This window comes from Gavialis gangeticus, unplaced genomic scaffold (assembly GCF_001723915.1).
Source record: "Gavialis gangeticus isolate Ggan-Ray unplaced genomic scaffold, GavGan_comp1, whole genome shotgun sequence".
Taxonomy (NCBI): Eukaryota; Metazoa; Chordata; order Crocodylia; family Gavialidae; genus Gavialis; species Gavialis gangeticus.
In genome coordinates, this window is record NW_017728992.1 from 10,277,715 (window position 1) to 10,298,704 (window position 20,990).

Below are 20,990 nucleotides of genomic sequence, written 5' to 3' on the forward strand. Positions count from 1 at the left end.
GACAAGAAATAACGGTCACAAACTGGCAGAGAGTAGATTCAGATTAGGCATCAGGAGGCGACACTTCACTGTCAGGGCGACTAGGATCTGGAACCAACTTCCAAGAGAAGTGGTGCTGGCTCCTACCCTGGGGGTCTTTAAAAGAAGGCTGGATGAACACCTCGCCAGGGTCGTTTGACCCCAGTACTCTTTCCTGCCATGGCAGGGGGTCGGACTTGATGATCTGCTCAGGTCCCTTCCGACCCTACCAACTATGAAACTATATTTTGCCCAGTGAAGGGGATCAGCTGTGCTGAGGCACATCCCAGGTGTCTTTTTATATCCAGGCTCCGATGTATGTTACACTGATCTACATCTGAAGTACTTCTTTTGTTTTCAATTCAAAGTTTAATTAACTGAGACTCTGATCCTTAAAGAGGATTTGATAGAGATTCAGAGGCTGTAAGCAAATGCTTCACTGCTATAGAGCAGATCTTGGTATCTATGAATCTCATTCAGGAGTTGAAAGTTCTTTTAATACTTCAAAGTAGTTTAACTGGATTTAATTATTTTTAATTTGAATTATTACATATTAATTTAATTGTTTTGAATGATTTTATTCCACATTTGTTTAGCTGTGAAACATTTTTCCTATTGCAGTTTTTAGTAGTGAAATGGTAATAGTATTTTACTTTACATTTCAGGCAATGAGAATTAACATAAATATTTCTGTGATCAGGTCTTCTGGAAATCCCAACTGATAATTTGGCTTTCAGATGACCCGTTCTACAAAAAACCAATCATCTTGATATGCCCTTAAGGAAAGAATCTCACCTTATCTATTCATTTGCAAGTCATCTTCTACCTCACACAGCAGGCATTTTGAGACTGTACTGCAGAAAAAAAATTAAACTCTCCTTTAAATTTATTTTATCTTCTGTTGTGAATATGGAAGAGAGAGAAAGGGAAGCAAGGACCTTATCTGTGAAAATAGTTTACGGTGAAATATAATCAGAAATACTTGTCTTACTGCACAGAGTATCAGCTCAACTTTTTATGAAGCAAAATAAATTAATATAGCAAAATTGATTATTTGAATTTAAAAGCTTATTAACAATCTCAACAAAGTTTTAAATTTTAAAGTTATGCTAATGTTCCAATAATTCATTGGAATTATTCCAGTGCATCTTATCAAGCAAGTAATTTGACTTGCAAGCTACCTGAAGTCAGGGGCCATGGCCTGCCGTGGAATTCAGGAAATTCAGGCTGTGGAATTTCAACCCGTAGCCAATGGCGGTGACCATTGGCAGTGAGCTTGGCTCACCATAGCCCTGGACCTCTCCCCCGGACCCACTGCTACCACTGGATCCCTCCCACCACCTCTAGATCCACTGCTGCTGCTGCTTCCGGACCCTACACTGCTGCTGCCCCCTGCTCCCCCTCCCCTATCCTCCTGCCACTGTTGTGATTATCACTTTGGTTCAGCAGCTAGGTTTTTGTTTTTATCTCTTACAACCAAAAAAACCCCTCTTATGATTTGTTGTCAATTCTGTCACATGTATTGGGCTTGAGGGTTGCTTTTCCTTCCACAATTAATTATTTTTGACTGATTTTTCTTTTTGAGATCCATATACTCTACATATTATAATTGTAGGAGCTGGGAAGGCTAGCATCAAACTTTAGGCTTCATGCATACTCATGACATCAGATGCTCAACCTTTAGAATTTCTGGCGTCTAAGAAGTCATAACTCAAATGTGTGTTTGATCCACATGAACTTTGCTGATTCAACTGTTAAGATTTGGAAAGCCTTTTACTCCAACTGAAACACACTCTTCAGACCTCATTGACATGGTTTGATACTGAATATCTGGCTCCATTGGTATTGAAAGACTACACAGGCAGTAAACTAAGAAGATAATTGGAGTTAGGTTATTCTAAGAAATTAGCTTAAATTGGCAATTAGATACTTCACTATCACTCTGAGGGAATTAGGCATTTAAGACCCAAGCACAGTCAATAACAGTTCAGTGTTCTTTGCTTGTCTCTGAAAATCTTATCCTGAAAGTTTAAAAAAGGTGACTTTAAGGCATAATAGAATCATAGAAAACTAGGATTTGGTAGGTCCTCAAGAGGTCATCTAGTCTTTCCCCCTGCTCAAATCCGGACTCTTCCCCAACTAGATTATCTCAGCCAAGGCTTTGTCTAGCCAGGTCTTAAAAACCTTCAAGGATGGAGATTCCACAACCTCTCTGGGTAACCTGTTCTAGTGCTTTACTACCCTCCCAGTGAGGGTATCTAACCTAGTGAGGCTATCTAACCTAAACTTTCCTTGCTGCCACTTGAGACTATTGCTCCTTGTTCTGTCATTTGCTACCATCACAGTACTCCAGATGTGCCTTCACCTGTGCCAAATAGAGGGGAATAATCACTTCCCTCAAATAGGCAAGACTCCTACTAATGCAGCTCAGCATGCTGTTAACCTTCTTCACAACAAGGGCACACTGTTGACTCATATTCAGTTTATTGTCCACTATAACCCCCAGATCCTTTTCTGTGGAGCTGCTGCTAAATCAGTTGGACTCCAGCCTATACTGATGCCTGGAACTGTCCCATCCTAAATGCAGGACTTTGCACTTGTACTTATTGAACTTCATGGGATTTTTTTAGTCCAATCCTCCAACTTGTTGAGGTTTCTCTGACTCCTAGCCCTACCCTCCAGTGTATATACTACTCCTCCCAGCTTGGTATCATCTGCAAACTTGCTGAGGGTGTGCTCCATCTCATCCTCCAGATTGCTAATAAAGATATTGAACAAAACTGGACATCACCACCCATTGCTTCCTTTTAGTGGCAGAGACCTCAATCCTCCCAACCTTGGGGGTGCCTGGCCTAGCCTCTTCCACCAATAGAACATGCTCCTGTTCCTTTCTTCCTCTTTTTCCTCCTCCTCTGCTGCTTGGGCTCTATATCTATTCTTCAGGGAAACTGCTGCAGGTAGAGATAGAACTATAGAAATGGAAGGGACCTGTAGGATTATCAAGTCCAGTCCCCTGCTGTGGGCAGGAAGTTATCAGGCTCAGACAAGCTAAACAAGGTGCCAGTCCAGCCTCATCTTGAACACCTCCAAGGAGGGTGACTGCACCACCTCTTCCGGGAGTTTGTTCCAGATTCTGGTGACCCTTACAGAGAAAAAGTTTTTTTCTTATGTCTAGTCTGAATTTACCCTCTATTAGTTTATGCCCATTGGTCCTTGTCCTCCCTTGAGGTGCCTTCCTGAAGAGTTGCTCCCCTTGTTCTTGATGCTCACTCCTGACATACTTGTAGGTGGCTATCAAGTCACCTCTTAGCCTTCTCTTACTCAGACTGAACAGGCCCAGTTCCCGGAGTCTCTCCTCCATGCCCCTAACCATATGGGTGGCACTTCTTTGTACCCACTTGAGCTACCCTCTTGAGCTTATCCACATCCTTTTTGAAGTGCAGTGCCTAGAACTTGACACAGTACTCCAGCTGAGGCCTAACCAACACTGAGTAGAGAGGGAGGAGCACCTCTCTGGATCTGTTGCCCACACATCAGCTGATGCATGCCAGAGTTCTGTTCGCCCTTCTAGCAACCTTATCTCACTGTTGGCTCATTTTCATCTTCCAGTCAATCATGACCCCCAGGTCATGTTCAGATGCTGTGCCAGCCACTGAACTACATGTAGTTATGGTGAGGGTTCTTCCTACCTAGGTAGGAAGGACTTGCACTTCTCCTTGTTAAACCTCCTCTGATTTTGTTCTGCCTATTAATCCAGCCTGTCAAGGTCATCCTGAATCGTTGCTCTCTCCTCTGGTGTGCCTGTGTTTCCCCACAACTTTCTATTGTCCTCAAACTTAAATATTGAGCTTTCCACCTCCTCATCCAAGTCATTAATAAATATATTAAAGAGCATGTGTCCAAGGACCAATCCCTGGGGGACACCACTGGAGACTGGCCTCCAAGATGAGGCCATCCCATCGATTACAACTCTCTGGGACCAGCCTCTAAGCCAGTTTTCCACTCACCTCCCTGTAGACTGGTCCAGCCCAGTACCCTCCAGTTTGATTGAGAGAATCTCGTGGGAAACAGAATCAAAGGCTTTACTGAAATCTAAGTAAATGATGTCAACCTTGTGTCCCTCATCCAGATGGCTAGTTACCTGGTTGTAGAAGGACACTAGGTTAGTCAGGCACGATCTACCTTCAATAAAACCATGCTGGTTGCTTCATAACACCCCTTCTGTTACCAGCTTGTGATTGATGGCCTCCTTAACACATTTTTTAAACATTTTACCCAGGACCAAAGTCAGGTTGACTGGTCTGTAGTTTGCTGAGTCATCCTTCATCCCTTTCTTAAAGATGGCCACCGCATCGGCCCTCTTCGTGTCGTCCAGGACAACTCCTGAGCTCCATGATTCTTCAAACAGCTTGGTGAATGGTGCTGCTATAAGCTCAGCCAGTTCTTTCAGGACTCTCAAGTGCAGGTCATCTGGCCCAGCAGACTTAAAAGCATCCAGGTGTTGTAGGAGATCCCTCACTTGTTCAGAACTAATTTTATGTAATCTGCTGTCTTCCCCATATTACAGCTCCCATTTGATTTCAGGAATATCAATGTGAAGTATGTATTTAGGAGTTCTGCTTTTTTGCGGGCATCGCCTGTGGGCTGCCTCTGAGCATTCAGTATGGATCCCACAGCGGATCCTGATGTTTTTTTGCTCCCTATGTATCTGTAGACTTTTTGTTGTCTTTTATGCTGGTTGCCAGCTTGATTTCTATGCCTGCCTTAGCTTTCTGTGTCTCGTATCTGCAGGCCCTGGCAGCTGATCCGTTCTTCCATTGCTTATATGCTTCTTTCTTTTCCAACAGCTCTCTAATATACCTGTTGGCTCCTTTCCTGCTTTTTGTCTGCATGGGGATGGCCTGTTTTTAAGCTGTGAGAATGCCTCTTTAAAGAAGCACTATCGTTCCTGGACTCCCAAATCTTCCAGCTGCTGGTTGTAGAGGGCCTCTCCAACTGGCCTTTTGAGCCTGCCAAAATCTGCCTTCCTGAAATCTAGGACTTCTGCTCTGCTGACTGATTTCCCAGTCTTATGGTGGATGGCAAACCTTATCAGGTCATGATTGCTGTTGCCCGGAGTACCACCAATTCTCAGGTCACCTGTGATGTCCTCCCCCTTGGTCAGCACCAAATCCAGTGTGGTCTTACCCCTAGTAGGCCCTTCAACAACCTGTCAGAAACAGATCGCCTGTTGCTGCCAAGAAGTTGGCTGACCTGCTGGAGGTGGCCGAGTGGTCCTCCCAACACATGTCAGGTTACTTGAAGTCACCCATGATGATCATGTCTTTAGTGCGAGCTGCCTCAATCAGCTCTCCAGAGAATGCCTGATTGCACTCCTCCTCTTGGGAGGGATGCCTGTAGTAGACTCCCACCATCAGGTCTCCCTCTTCTGATCCCCCTTGTATCCTGACCCAGAGGGTCTCAAGGGACCCTTCCCTGCTCTCAAACATGACCTGCAGGGAGGAGTACCACTCTTTGACATAGAGGGCCACACCTCCTTCTTCCCAACATGATCCTTCCTCTAAAGCGTGTAGCCCTCAATATTCATGTGTGTCATCCACCCAGGCCTCTGTCAACCCAATCAGACCAAATTCCTTGTCAACCAGAAGGAGTGCCAGTTCCTCCTGTTTGTTTCCCGTGCTTCTGGCATTCTCATAAGTACACCTGAGTTCCCCCTTGGTTGCCTCAGGTTTTCTGTCATGCCACCTGTGTCTCAAGATGTTAGTACTTATCTGGACCTCCATTGTTTGAATGCCCTCCTGTGTGTCATTGTGGCTAGAGGATTCGTGCACAGCAGTGGAACCTTCTCTCCAAGAGTTGAAGAGTTCTGCTTGCTGCCAAAGACCCCAAGCTTCCAGCTTCCCCCTTTAGTGGGAGCCCATGTACTCTTCCTTCTCTAGCACTGCGTCTGGCAGTCCTTCCTCTGCAGTCCTAGAGATCTCATCAGGCATCAAACTGATGAAGTCCTCATGGCAGAGAAAGCTTTGGAGCCTCACCATCTCCTTCTATAATTATCTTGCTGGGTCCCTGAGGGACACCACCGGGAGCCACTGCTCACATCGCAGGCACTTCCCCACCTGGCTATCACTGGAAATAACATGCAAGCTGCAGTCTCCAGTGCCAAACCAGGACGTGAGTGGAAGCCTTCAGGGTGAGCAGTCCTGCCTGGACAGACACCTCACAGGTGCAAGCAGAGGAAGAGCTGGCTATGGCAGTGACAGTGACAGTGGATCTGGCATTGCAGTGCCCTCCAGCCATTTCTCTAGGTCTCTTAATCCAATGTCTCTCTCCCACCCCTCTCTGAAAGCAGACCTTCCCAAGCAAACTCCCCTTTAAGCTGGCCTGTTTGGTATTCTTTGGTCCCAATGGTTCTGTATGGTTTTGAGCTATTCCTTTTCATGGTATTTTATCCCTAAGTTTTTTGAGCTGTAAACTGGAATGTAATTTATACATATTTTTTAGATTTTTTTTTCTTCTGTATGTTTATGTATGAAATAATTATTTCATTTGATCCCCTGGGTTACTCTGCTTCTGAGCCATATGAGGATCCAGTCACTATTAATTTTATCTGTAATGTTTTATAGCAATGCATCTGAAACACTAGGGGTAGCAGGTAATCATTTACTTAAAAGATTTGATAAAATCCTTCAAGAGGGATTATTAAGAAAAAATAATCTTTGAGAAAGGGCATGTCCTATTGAGAATAGCTTATTGTTGGGAACTAGAACAAAAATAAATGGCTTTTTCTCACAGTAAAAAAGAAAAATAGAACATTCTCCAGAATATCCCAAAGTTAGTATTAGGACGAGCATTCTTTAGTATTTGGTTGATAATTTGGGGAAGAAACTGGATAGCAAGTTTTTAATGTACTGATATTAACACTGTTAATACAATCAAAAGAAAATTAGGAGGCTTTTTTAAGGCATCTTGTCTCTGAAATGTAACAGTCCTTCCTTTCTACAGCTTTGCTGTAACTGCAGACCATCAGTTCTGTGCATCATCTTACTGCAATTAGACTGATGGGAGGGGTTCAGAAAGGAAAATAAAAAAAATATTGTAGTGCTGGTGGAACAGAGTTATACAAAAATTAAATGAACTAAATAAAATGACACAAAAGGGGTTACATACCCGTATAGATGTTTCACTAATACCCACTGTAATTCCAAAGCCTTTTTTGTTTATGGTGTTCAAGTTAAACTTTTAAGGAGCTGACACATATTTAGGGCAATGCCAAGTCAGACCCTGGAAAGTCCTGTGAATGAAAGAAGAATAATGCTTCACAGTTTTTTAACGGCTGGGGGAATACGATCTACAAGGTGCTGCATTGTAAGCTCACCTAGAGACAGACCTAGCTCTTCCTCTTCAGCCCTTTTCACCTGGCTAATGAGTCTTGTGGCATTGTCATAGAGAATTTCTTGTCGTTCATGGGATCTTCTCTGCTTTCCTGCCTGATAAGGTCCTGTTGCGGGTCTGGCGTGGCCATAGTTCTGTATTTCCTTCTTGTACATCTGTGAGGTATAGAAAAGAAACAATCTTTGTGGACTCCAGAGCACAAGCCTATCAATTGCTGCCAGTCCTTACTTGGCACAAAACTTGCTGTATTCTCTCTTTACTGTCTAATGATATGAGGGCCAAGTTGAATCTGGACACCAAGAATGCAGTGTAGTGTAGCTTAGAGGGTGATAGATTGTCTTTTGAGGTGTTCAGTTTTGGTTGCCTTATGCAAAAGTTTTAGTGCAGCCTCAGTAGAGTGGCAGAAATGGCTGGATATGGCAGGATTTAAAATGGTGAGCAGTTGAAAAGGCTAGTATAATTTATCCTGAAAAAGACTTAAGGATATAATTCAAGTTTTCTATATGTTCTTTTTTTTTTTTTTTTTGTTTTTTTTTTTTTTTTTGTTTTTTTTTTTTTTTTTATCTTTCCCCTGTTTTTTTGCCTTTTCACAAGGGTACACTTTTTCAAATTTAAGATAGGCAGTTTGGAATAAATTAACACAACATGTTTTATGCTGCCTATCTGTGCTGTAAATATTTAATTCAGTAGAAGTATATGGAACCTTTCTGATTCCTTTGCACTGCCAGCAGGGGTGTAACAAGCAGAGTTACAAGCCGGGGACAAACCCACCCAGAAGGAAGGGGCAGCATGAAATTCCTAGAGATGGGGAAGAGTGTATAGGTTCGGAGAGCGGAAACTGGGGGAGAGAGGTTAGAGGCTCCAAGAACAGGGGCAGAGAGGGGCATTCTTACCCACACTGGCAACTTCTAAGTAGTTCTGGTGGAGCTGCTGCATCCGGTATGCTCTGCTTACCCTGGCAGTGATTCTTAAAAGTAGCAGTAGCTGGGGACTGTTTCAGAGTTACTGGCCTGGAACTAACTGCTGTTGGGGTGTGGACTTCATGGGAGTGGGTAGTGATTCAGGCACCCCTCCTAACTTGAGACCCAGGGCAGGTACCCCTTTCACCCAGCCCTAATTACGCTACTGACTGCCAGAACAACAGAGAACAATTGGGCTGAGGATGTATATGGTTCATAGTTCTTATGCCTCTGCCTGTCTTATGCAAATTGTAGATCATTTGTAAATTGCTGACCTTCTGTTTGCTGTACTTCAGAAGAACAAAGTTTATCTGTAACATTATGCTAGATGTATATCAGAAGTGATACATGATCTAATTAATCTGAATTACGTCATCCGTTTCTCAGTATTTTTCTCAAAGACCCACTGATACAAAAAAAATGGATTTCATACCTTGCATGTCAAAAAGGCTCTGAGTTTTTATTTTGATATGAGTAAGATACTTGGTAAAACCACTAGACATTTTGTGCCTGCTGGCAATGGAGATGGAAAACACTTCCCCACACAGGTTTTATCAAAGTGGATTAGAATATGCGTTAAAACCTGTTATAACTTATTCTGGGCTGTCAATATCTGAGGCTTCTGGGGCTCAATCCACTGCCTCATGTCTTTGTAGTATTTCTGTCCTGTAAATCTGTCGGACTGCTGCTGTATGTGAGGTTTATCTTGGGAAGGTGGTCTGGTAGTCTTTACTGTCTACTTCAGAGTTTGCTGCTGGTTAAGTTCCAGCAATATGCAGAGATAATTCTTAAAGAAAGAAAAGTTACTTCTTACTAGTAACGATAGCTGTTTTTTTTAATATATTGCCTCTGCATAATCAGACTTTCCACTCCTGCTGGGAATCTGCTACAACTGGAAGCTATAAATTTCTAGAAAGAACATTGCTGGTTGAAGTTGCAAAATACTTTTATACTTTTATAACTGAATGTTTGGTGGTGTATTAGGGGAGAGGGGGTTCTCAAAGCTCAGAAACACCAGGGCGTATATCACCCAAATGGTAAATGTCCAGGAACAGTGCACTCATGTACTACAGTTAACAAGTTACCTGTCTTTATTAAGGCTATAACAGTATAATTGTGTGTACATTAAACATTGTCATTCATATTTATTCATCTGATAGTCTCATGTTATAATGGAAACTAAACTTATTTTACTTGTTTTATTTACTAGAAAATAGCAGTGTGAAAATAACACCAACAGGAACCCTAATATTCAGACATTTCAAATACGACATGAGTGGAGTTTATACCTGTTCGATTGTATATAAACCAACTGCAGAGCAGAGTGAAAAAAACTACTTAATCAAATATGTGATTTATGGTAAGATGTCAGAACAGATCAGTGCATTTTTATGTTGTAAATGTTCTTTCTTTTTTTGTTTTTGAATTGTATGTCAATATTTTGAAAACATATCAATTCATTAGTTTAATTGGGAGTTGAGGGCATTTAGTGTCTTTTAACAAATTGTGTTTAATAAGAGACAGCTATCAAGGAATTCACTGAATGTAATTTATGGAGTCATAGAAAAAGTTCTTGCTTTTTGACTTAGAAATTTTAAGTATAGCCCTGTTTTGTAAAAGGAGACACAGAACGTAATTGGAAAATAGAAATCTGAAAAATTGGGTAGATGGACACCTTAAACACCATGCAAAATAGTTTTGTTTCATATCGAAATATCATAGAATCATAAATAAGTAGGGCTGGAAGGGACCTCCATAAGTTATTTAGACCCCTGCCTAATTTCCATCATTAATTCAGGATTATTCTAAACCATCCTATACAAATCCCCTGTCTAACTTCTTAGCAAAACTATAGTGAAGTCTGACCCAACACAAGACACAACACCCTAATCTGTCATAACTAAAGCAGGGGGATCCTGGTGGCCAAAGTTCTGTTGCTGTGAAGGTTTTCAATATATGCTGAAGAGATCCCAAGAAGAGGACTGTGCCCCCTGCTACAGAGAAGGCAAAATTCCCCACAGTCCTTACCAATCTGACCAAGGGGTAAAATTCCTTCCTGACCTCGGATATGACCATCTATCTCACTCTGAGCAGAGAGGCAAAATCCGCTAGCCAGGAACCTCTGTGTTTAAGTCCCAGCCAGAACACTGGCGTACCCCCGTCAAAATTCCCAGCCTCGGCTATAGCCAACACCCAGTACCTCTGAGAGAGGCTCAAAAAAACACTCAATACCTGTAACAGCAGGAAGAGGAGAAAATTCCCTCCCAACCCCATGCAGCAACCAGCAAAGCTGAGAAGCTTGGGAAATACCCTTAGTAAAATACTGGTATTTCTTAGGACAGGGGTTCCCAACGTTTTTATGCCACGGCCCGGCAAACTGCGGCCCAGAAGTGACTGCGGCCCGGCAAACCGAGGCCCAGCAGTCACAGCCAACTGTGGCCAGAATTTCTGGCCAGAGGACAGGTAAGGATACCCCCATTCCCGGGTGGGAGGGGGAGGGGTGAACCAAACCCTGTGCTGCCGTCGTGGGCACTGCAGAAGGAGCCACAGCCTCTCTGCCTAGCTGTGGGGGATCACGGTTTGCAGTCCGCGGACACTTCTGGTCTGGCAGCTGGCTGTGCTGTGGACCAGCAGCCAATCTGCTGCAGCCCAGGGATTGAGAACCCCTGCCTTAGGAGATTCATTTTTACCTTGTGAAAGTCACATTAGTACAATTTATGCTAATTTAAGACTATACATTTTGTGTTTACAATGATGTTAAACATAGCTTCTTATTTTGAGTGGGTATTGTGTGATTATAACATATTAACAATTCTTTAAAAGATGCTAATCTTGCTGTATTTTTTCTGAACAAATTATGTTATATGCTATAGCAAATGCCTCTCTACTAAAATAAAAAATACTACAAATATAATTTTCTCTCTTGACTATCAGATCCCCTTTCTTTTCTTTAGGGTCTGATTATACTTAAGCTCAACCTATGGCAAAACTCCTTTTATCTTTAGTAGGAGCTAGCTCTAACTTTACATTTCATATATAAGCAAATGGCATTTAGGAACTTGGAATATAACAGACAAGACAGAGTTAATTTTTGTCATTAATTCAGTGAATTTGTTCAAGTCCCTCCAACCTAGAAAGGGTACTTCCAATTTTAGTAGTTTCCCAATTTGCTGAACACAACTTGAGAAGAGAAAACTTTTCTGGATCATAATTCTTCCTAATCCAAAAATTGACAAAATTTCATCTCTCTCAACAACTCCACTTTTTAAATGTCATCCTCCAGTCCAACTGCAGCTTTCATCTTCCCCAAGAAGGTCTATCATAAAACAAAATGTAACTTCTATAAAATGTACAGGGGTTCCAGAACTCTACAGTCTGGGGAAATAAACAGAAGTTCAGCGTTCATCATGGGCAAGTGCCACAGGTTCTGTTGAGTCACCTAAATTGGGAACCAGTATACCGTCAAATATTTTGGATAATTTCATGTTTTCTTTTGTTTGTTTTAGCTGCCTTAGCTCTCTACTTTATCATTCTCTTCTTAATATGATTTCTTCTTTTTCCTTTTTCTCTTCTGGTCCTTCATTTTCTTGTGCTTTTTGATTCCCCATAACTCCTGTTAGCTCATTTATGCTATTTTCCTTTAGTCAGCATATATTGTACCAAAAAAGAGACTTTCCTTATCTGCCCTGTATCAGCTGATTAGGAGGATGAGCAGAGACTCGGATGTAGAGCGAGATGCTGCTTTGCCAGTGCTCACTAACTGTAGTCTCTTGGATCCCATTTTGGGGAGAACTGATATGCTTGCCCTTTAAAACACATTTGTCATCCTTAGGTAGAAGATTTGAAATATTGTTTTATAATTAAGAGAAATGTTAGTGATGAATTACTGCATCTCATTGAAGTGGGTTTTCTGAAACTGTTACTGGGTTTCTTGCAAGAGGCAAGGATTTTTTGGGGTGATATCTTTTACTGGACCAGTTGAAAAGCTGAGACAGGTATATGAAGAAAGCTTGTCTAACTAAGACACATGTACATGTCTCTCTCTCTCTTTCTTGCAAGTGTTACATAACTATAAAAGGAAATGGTAAGGTGAATAATAAACATTTAAAAATATTCCCTGTTGGTCTGACACATGTCCTTAACTTGAAACAATTCTGTGAAGGTGCAAATTGATTTATGAATGATGACTTGACATCAACAATTCATTTTCAGATAAAAATTTTGTACTTTTTTACTGACAAAATTGTTTAAGCATAAGGTTCAGTATCTTATTTTCTTTTCCTGCAGCTTATTCTGATCCCGACTTTTACTACGAGTTTACAGCCCGATATCATTCAGCGCCCTGCAATAGTATCTACAACGTTTCTTTTGAGAAGAAGTTGCTTCAAATACTAACCAAACTAGTTGCTGAACTTTCTTGTGAGGTTACTTTAGTTAAGTCAGAGTGCCATCATGTTAAAATGCAGAAAGCAGGTCTGCAAAATGAAATCTTCTTTACTTTTACAGGTAAAATTTATTTGTATTTCAAAGAATGTTTAGTTTTTTCAGTTAGAAGATAAGTTTATTTTGTGATATATCTTCACTCGTATATACTTTTAATTGTATAGAACTATCTAGATGGGAATTAAGTGATCAGACTATTTTATGTGGTAAATCCAGTATATTATAAAAATCCCAGACATCTGACTCCAAGTATATACTTTGTATTATCCCACAGAAATGCTTTATGACTTTCTGTGGCTGTAGGTAAATACTTTTAATTGATGATGTTAGAGTGATAGTGATGCATGTCAGTGCAGAGAAGCAAGGCTTGTGAAGTTCCCTTATTCCTTTTTGCTCATCGTTCATATTGTGAGCGGCAGCATAACAAATGGAGCAGCCTCTGCTGGTTGTTGTTTCCCTCTGTGCAGTGCAGCAGAGGAATTAACTTGCATTAGGCGTGTAGCAGAGGGGTGAATACCTTTTCTGGGAACGAGGCAGGGAACTGTTGAGCATAGTCATTCTCTGCATCACATTCATAGTTCCTTTCCCCAGTGCTACCTTCTCAAGGTTGTGACCAAACCATTTGATCTCCTAATAATTAAATGGCATCTGCTACTTCATATTTTTAAATTGACTAGGGTATGAATTCAGTATGTGAATAAAAGGGCCCTGAAGCATATGTTGAGGTTGAAGAATTTTTTCTTGTGGAAAAATTATTTTGCTCAAATTTTGCTACATTTTTTATAATTTCCCCTGAATTGCTGTGTTTTTGTCAGGAAAAATATTCAAGGATTTTTACCAGAAACTATCACCAGGAAATGAGAAAACAACATCTATTCCAATTCTTGGTCCAGACTCTACACATGTGGCTAAGCAGGAATTTCTGTAGCTTGAAGTTTGAATCCTTAGCTTCTGCAGGTTCACTGCATATCCAGAGCAACTGTAGAGATGACATGGTGCCTCCAGTAGTCAGTTCTTTAAACAGCTGCTGCAGAAATGTTATGGAGTAACTACCTCCAATCACTATCTATTTTTGTATCTTCCCTAGTTTTGCCATCTGTCAATATAATTCCACCTTAATATTCTTTAGACAATTACATGCTAGAAAAAAAATAGATGGGAAATTTTGCTTAATTCCCCTCCAGGCAGTTGCCAAATCTCTTCAGACAACTTTTTCAGAAATCCTGACTCCCCCTGCCCCCACAAGGAAGTATTAAGACAAACTGCTAGTGTCTGTACCACAGACTGAGAGCTTCATCTCTAAGCATGCCATATGGTATGTAGGACAGTCTGAACAGCATACTTGCTCAAATCACCACCTCATCTGAACCAAAACTGTATGGTAGGCACTGGAACAGAAGCTGCCTTTACCCACGACAGGGTCCACAGTGGGAAGGCAAAGCAAGAACTCTACCATCCTATGACAATGATCAATGTGTGCCTTTTATTTTCATGTCCCAGCGAAGAAGTAAATTCCACAGTCTCAGCAGATCATGTTATAGTAACAAAAATGAGTCATGAAAACTATAAAGGAATTCCCTGTATTCTCAGATTTGTTGGCTACAAAAGAAAGCACAGAACGTGTCCTGTTGTAAATTTTGAATGGCAGAGGTTCAGGTTGTCTGACATGTAAATTTTCTGCTATCCTGAGGTCACAAGTTTCTTCATCTTTCTTTCAGTACCCCCTCTGTAATTATCAGAATAGTCAAGCAAGCCAAAACACGTGTTGTTAATAACAGCCCCAGTTTGGCTCTGGTACCAGGCATTTTCTGTCTCTGGGCTGTAGCATCGAGACTTCTTTTTTCACTACTTTGTTTCCTAAATTCACTTTCTCATCACCAGGACTAAATTATCCATCCATAAATGAAATTATTGAGTCATTTGACATGACTGCTGATTTGTTTTACAAGCTGGATTTGAATGCTTCATTCACATGCAGCACATTGTTTTTAGAGTGAGAAGCCCTCAAAAAGTAAATGTAATGCTTTGAAGTGGAAAAGGATTATCTTTCAGTCTCTCAGAAAGGGCGATTTTTTTTCATTTCCTTATCTCCTATTTATGAACTGTCACCTTCTTTGGACTCAGAATGTAACATTTACCAAATGGATATAATCAATTATTTGAGTTTGGCAGTTTGCTCCCTATGGCTGTGTCCAGATGAACTCAGCCATTTGTTTCCCTGGGGACAAGTTGCAGTGGCACACCTTGTCCCCAGGGAACACCTGTGCCATGCACGCTCTGGTACATGGCAGGTTACCCCAGGTGGGGTAGGGAAGGCTGGGGCCAACAACTGTGCTAGCCCCAGCAGCCTTACCTGGGGTTCTGCACCCATAGTGCTCCTGCAGCTGGTAGCCTGGCTGGCAGCTAGAGCATGGCACCAGCTGGCCAGGCTCCGGTTTGGGGCTGCACTCACTGCTGCCATGTGTGCCACCCTGCTTTTTTATGGCATGTGTTTTTTTTGACCCCAGGATCTCCCAGGGTCAACTCCCCCCCTCCCTGTCCCCACAAGATAGCAGCACAGCACATGCCTGCATGTGTTGTGTGTGGTGCTGCAGATGGGTCTACAGCACCATATACCGCATGTCCATGCTCGTGTGGACATGACTTATGTGGGGCGTAGCTCTCTCTAACATCCGCATAAAGGTTTTTTTAAATTAAACTGTAAATGTTTCACTTTAGTTTTACCTAAACCAGTCAATTTGCATTTTTTCTCTTCTGAGTTGTACACATTGCTGAAGAAGTCCAGCGTACACAGGATAGATATCTTTAGCTATTTTCTAGCTATTTAAGCAGAAGTTAGGTTTTTTAAATTCTCTTAGATGAGATTGCTTCTGGATCAAAAAGTCCATACCTGTTGTGAATTTCCAGGAGTTGCAGTACCCCAAGGTCTTATATTTTACATCTTCCAAGAGGCTTTTAATATGTATTTCACAAATGTTTCCATTACAGAGATGTGTAAAGATGGTACAAAGAGCTCAGTTCACAGATTTACAGTTCTTCATTTAACATCTTAATTTTGAAGAGGAATCCATTAATCTTGACTTAATTAATACTTTTCATTTCTCACCATACCAAACTGTTGCTGCTTGTTAATCTCCCAAGAATGGGATCAGTATAGATGGTGACTAAAGCTAAAACATCTGTCTAGCTTGAACTATGCTTCTTACCTTCCTTTACTCACTTCTAAATTTCATAAGGACCCCTGAGAAAACAGAAAAAATAAGTAGTGGCCAGACCTGCAGAAATCATGAGTGTGAAAAGTCCTTTTACAAGAATGTAGATCCATACATGCAGTCATTTTAAAAAATGATGCTAACTGGACCAATTCTTCTTGCTATATATACTGTAAGATGATTGCTTGTGAATTAAAAAGAACTGATTATTGGAAGCATTAAGGATTGTTGTTTTTGAAGATAGGGGAGACAAATATTCCTTTTCAGAAGTAAGCTTTTGAAGTCCCTGCTTCAGCTTTTGTATACCCACACATTACGAGCATTGCTCCAAATATGACGTCATTAAAAATCTTTCTTTCATAAACTACTGCTATAGGCATATTGTTCTGAAAGTGGTTGCTTATCTGTATTGTAAGAAATAGAAGTCTAATATAATAAGAGCCTTAGTCTGTCTCTCTGTCCATAATGCTCCGGGCCAACTGCGCATGCACTGCCCACAGGGCAGGCGGCGATTGGCTGGCCTGGACTTTTATGGACAGACAGACAAGAGGAGGTGAAGGCGGAAGTGGTCAGGGGCCAGGGAGTGGGCCAGGTGGTCAGGGGTGTGGTGTGGCATGTGCTGACTGCAGGGTGCTGCCTGCCGTGAACCATGGCTGTGTGGCTACCTTCCCTGCTGCCTTCCATTTCCCACTGCTTGTTGTTGGGAGGTGTGATGCAGTGTACCCCCAGACCACAGCGAGCAGGGAGAGGGAGAAAGTGGGGAGGAAGAGGGGGGAGCGGCTGTGCGCTGCGGCCCCGCCACAGCGCGCCCTGCCCCACTGCACCACGTCCCCAGTCACCTGCCCCGCTCCCTGGCCCCTGACCACTTCTGCCCAGGGAGGGGGAGCAGGGTGGAGGGGTGGTTGCATGCAGTCAGACACTGAGTTGGGGCAGCATGGGGTGGCAGCTATGGCTGCTGCATGCAAGCTTCCCCTTGCTTCCTGAGAGGCAGTGTGGAGTGGAGCAGGGGGAGGTGGGGAAGGCACACGGGGCCAGATGAGGGAGGACCTGGGGAGGAGGGGACATGTCCCCCCCCATGGCTCCCCTGCACCAAGCCTCTGGATGAGCCGCTGGGCTTTGATTGCCCCACAACCCAGTCCAGCTGGGGCCCCAAAGGCGGGGGCAGAGGGGGGCCCAGATGCAGGCCTGTGTCCTTGCCTGTCCATCATTCTTGATGGGCAGTTTGCTGGTACTTGGATATTTGCCATGTTTCAAAGATAACAGGTTTCTTAGTGATCAGAAGCAAAAATAAATATTACCACCAACCAAACAGGGCTTTTTTTGGAAATGGATATCTCAAATAGTTTTTAAGCATACTTGACAATGTGCACATCACAGTAGATCACAGGCATGCTCAGTAAATCAGAAGTAGATAAATCTGATGATTTAATGATTCCTTTGAAGTATTATTACAAGTCACATATCTGAACATAAAGTAATTCCTGTATAGTGTTTTTTTCAGGGACATCCAGAAATTTCATTTTTATAAATCAGAAAAAAATCTCTAGGGCTAGGGACAAACATTCAAAAAGCCTGAGCCTGAATTGATTCAATGTTTGTAGGTTAGTCTAACCTGGCTAGGTTAAATCAGTTTGTAACCAGACAGACATCCCAGAAATGCAGGCACATGCCTTCAGTGGCTCAGGCGAGAAGCTGGGGAATGCTAGAGCAGCCCTCCTTTCTCTTGCACAGAGCTGTGCTGAGGGGGGCATGGCCAGGCCCCAGCAGGACACTATGATTAGGGAGGGGTGCCCCCTCCGGCTGAGCAGCTCTGCAGGGAATGTTTATCACTTCTAACTTCGTGTTTATCAGTCTATTAAGAAAACAACAGAGCAACATTACCAGCTACCTGTTGATTCTGCTTTTGTCCTGTCTGCCACAGCTCGGACAAAGCATGTGGTCTGTTAGCTAATGCTGAGAGCTATCTGTGGGGGATGGGAGAATGCCTGCTTAGCAGAGAGTGGGGAGAGAAGGTAGGGAGCAGAAGCCAGGCAGATGCCTGCAGAGACTGCTGGTGCTGCAGCCAGGGAGCAGAGGGGAGGGGCCAGACCTGCTGTGGACCTGAGAGCCCCCCCCCGCCACCCCCAGCCCAGAGAGCATGTAGGGATGCTGGGGGAGCCTGATTTAATTTAAACCAGCAAGGGGTCTGGGACAGACATTGCACAAACCGGTTTGAGCCAAATCAGTTAAGTCTGATACTATATTCAATCAGGTTTATCTCAAACCTGTTTCAGCCACTTTCAAACTGGTTTATGTGCACTGAACATCTGTTCTGTTACAGGTTTAAACCAGTTTCTGATCACTTAAACTGGTTTATGTGTAATGTCTGTTCCTAGCCTAGAAGTTAATGTTTCTGGGAAATTTTATGTTGATTTCATTGTCTTTATTCTGCTAAATAAAAGCATGTTTTGTTACAGTTTCTTCCTTCGAAGAAAACAAACCAAAGAATCGCTGTCAGAAAAACACTTGTGATAAAACTAAAAGATTAAACAAGGTACTATAAATAAGGCAAAAAAAAGTAAAAATTATTCATTTATTTTTTATGTTACCAATAACTTGTTCTAAATAATGAATATACTTACACAAAACATGTTAATGTATGTACAGATAGGGCTAGGCATGATATTTTATCATCTGCTAAAATTATTTAATTTAATTTAATTTGGCCAAGTGGAGAGGAAAGAATCATACCATAGGTCTGTTTTGAGACCTTTGGGCATCTGTACATATGTTCTGTGGTGCTCGGTAGCTGCTCTAATTAAAATGCCCACAGCATCTCGTATATTTAGCATCTTGCATTTCAAATTGGCAGTGGGGGCACTTTAACTAAAGCTTGGTCAACAGGGTTTGGTTAAAGTGCCCCCCTCCTTTGGTATTTTGAAATGCAGGGATGCTGAATACATGAGACACTGCAGCATGATGGTGTGTTCTGACTAGAATGCTTCAGCAGACTCAATCGTTCTAATAACAATGTGTCAGAGTACATGTAAAAGTGCCCTTTGATTTCAGGTGATGAGACAAATTACACAAGTAAATTATTGAGCTTAAAAAGCAACAAAACAATCAAAAGAGTTTTAAGAAGTGCTCTATTAACATGTTACTTTGCAATAAAGCATGTTTTTCCATCACTCAAAAATGACCATGATGCTGACACATGGTTAACTATGAAGTTAAAAAGTCCTAGTAAGACTAAAAAGATTAAATATGTTTTATTTGATTTTGATGTCTCATTTAGATAAAGGACATAAGAGGCTGTAATCGTTTTAGAACAATATAATATTGAGCTATTTTTCAGAAATATTTTTTGGTTTTTGATAAAATTGATCTTGAAGACAAGTGCTTTATTAAGATTGAGTCATTGAGTCTAATATAATATAACGTGCATTGGCTTTAAGTTAAAGGAACATTATGAAAAATATATAAGAAAAATATGTCAATGTACTTTTTCCCATTATAACATGCAAGGTTTTTTGCTGTTTGCATCAGAATTTCAAGTTCCTCTATTTCTCGTGAAAGATTTTGGGGATTGCTAGAGAGCTGGTAGGATTATCAACATCAGAGAAACCAAACAAATGAAACATGATTGAGACTACTTAATCATTCAGATTGTTTAATGCCCTTTAAGCAATGAAGCTATACCAATTTTTACTGGATGAATGTCTCCAATTCCTCTCTCCCTCTCTGCCTACTCCCCCCTTTTAGATTTTTGTTCAAACCAAGTGCCTGAGAAATACTTGGGGAAAAGATATGTATTTGTTAGAGGACACATTCTAAAAATGTCTTACTTTTCTGTTCTGTTTCCCATTTTATTATTGTGCATCCAGGAGTTGAATCTTCCATTCAGATGAGATGGGTGTATTTTTAGATAGTATTTCTGGAGATACTCAGCCCATCTTAGAATTTCAGGAAGAGAGTTGAAAGTAAATGGGAAAAACAAAAATCTGAAAAAAATCACTGTATTTTGAAATAGCATAACTTTTCTTGTTTTCAGATCTCTGGGACTTATCTTTTAGCTATACTTCAAAGCATTAAACCCAATATGTAGGGGTCTACCTATTTCACAGGGGAACTTACCAATTTTTGCAGGTTGATCACAGCATCAAGTTCTAATTCTGCAGTGATTTCATGGCAGCCCTGCCCCTCTGCACTGATTGGAGGAGAGATGAGGGGGCAGCTGCCATATTTGTTGCTGGCTACCCTTCATGCAGCCCTGCCCCTCTGGGCTGATTGGTGGGGAGGAGGGATGACAAGGCAGCCACCATCTTGTCTGCTGCCGTTTGTGCCATCCCTCCAGCCACTGCCTTCCCCTCCTGGCAGCAAAGACCGCTGGTTCCCATTGGAGAGCCAGCATTTTATTTTTAATAAGACTTTTTTGTTGTTGGTTTTGCAGATTTTGCAGACAATCCTGGATTTCACAGTTTCTGCGAAATCCGCAAAACTGTGAATTAAGTAGGTCCCTTCCAGTAAATGGAATTTCACATTTGGTTGGTGGAGCTTCAGTTATGCAGTCATGAACTCATTTTCTTTTGTGTACTCTAAGACACGAAGCATGTCTGTTCCTCTTCTAACATCTCCTGCCATAGCTCCGAGAAATTGAATTCAAGCACTGTAGTTTGGATCTGGGATAACTCAAGAGTGCATGTCAGATTTTACCTCAGAGGGCAAGCAGACCTGGATCCAAGCTCTCTGCTTCCTAGGGAGACAATCTCTGAACATGAGACTGATGGTTTCCTACAGCATGCTGTCCTGCTCCCTTACCTGGCAGCAAGGTCCAGATATGTGCAGCCAAATCTTCCTCCTCCCCTCTCATTAATCTACAGCAATTGTGATGGATGCCTTCTCTCTGTTAGACTAGGAAGCACATGTCACTGTCTTGCAGACACAGGACTCTCTGGAAGCAGAAGGTGACAAACCTCTGCATCAGATT

The 20,990-nt window shown here is 41.9% G+C and overlaps 1 protein-coding gene across 6 annotated transcripts in view; it reads left to right on the forward strand.

The window, feature by feature from the left end:
• ZPBP (zona pellucida binding protein) overlaps nucleotides 1-20,990 on the forward strand; it is a 58,171-nt gene that overhangs the window by 21,425 nt on the left and 15,756 nt on the right. For 4 of the 6 annotated variants that reach the window (XM_019520882.1, XM_019520849.1, XM_019520865.1 and 1 more), the window contains exons 4-6: nucleotides 9,580-9,729; nucleotides 12,657-12,875; nucleotides 18,481-18,557. In XM_019520882.1, coding sequence (XP_019376427.1) covers nucleotides 9,580-9,729; nucleotides 12,657-12,875; nucleotides 18,481-18,557 — 446 coding nt within the window. The remainder of the gene's footprint in view (nucleotides 1-9,579; nucleotides 9,730-12,656; nucleotides 12,876-18,480; nucleotides 18,558-20,990) is intronic. The other 2 variants (XM_019520874.1, XM_019520857.1) reach the window with 2 other exon arrangements.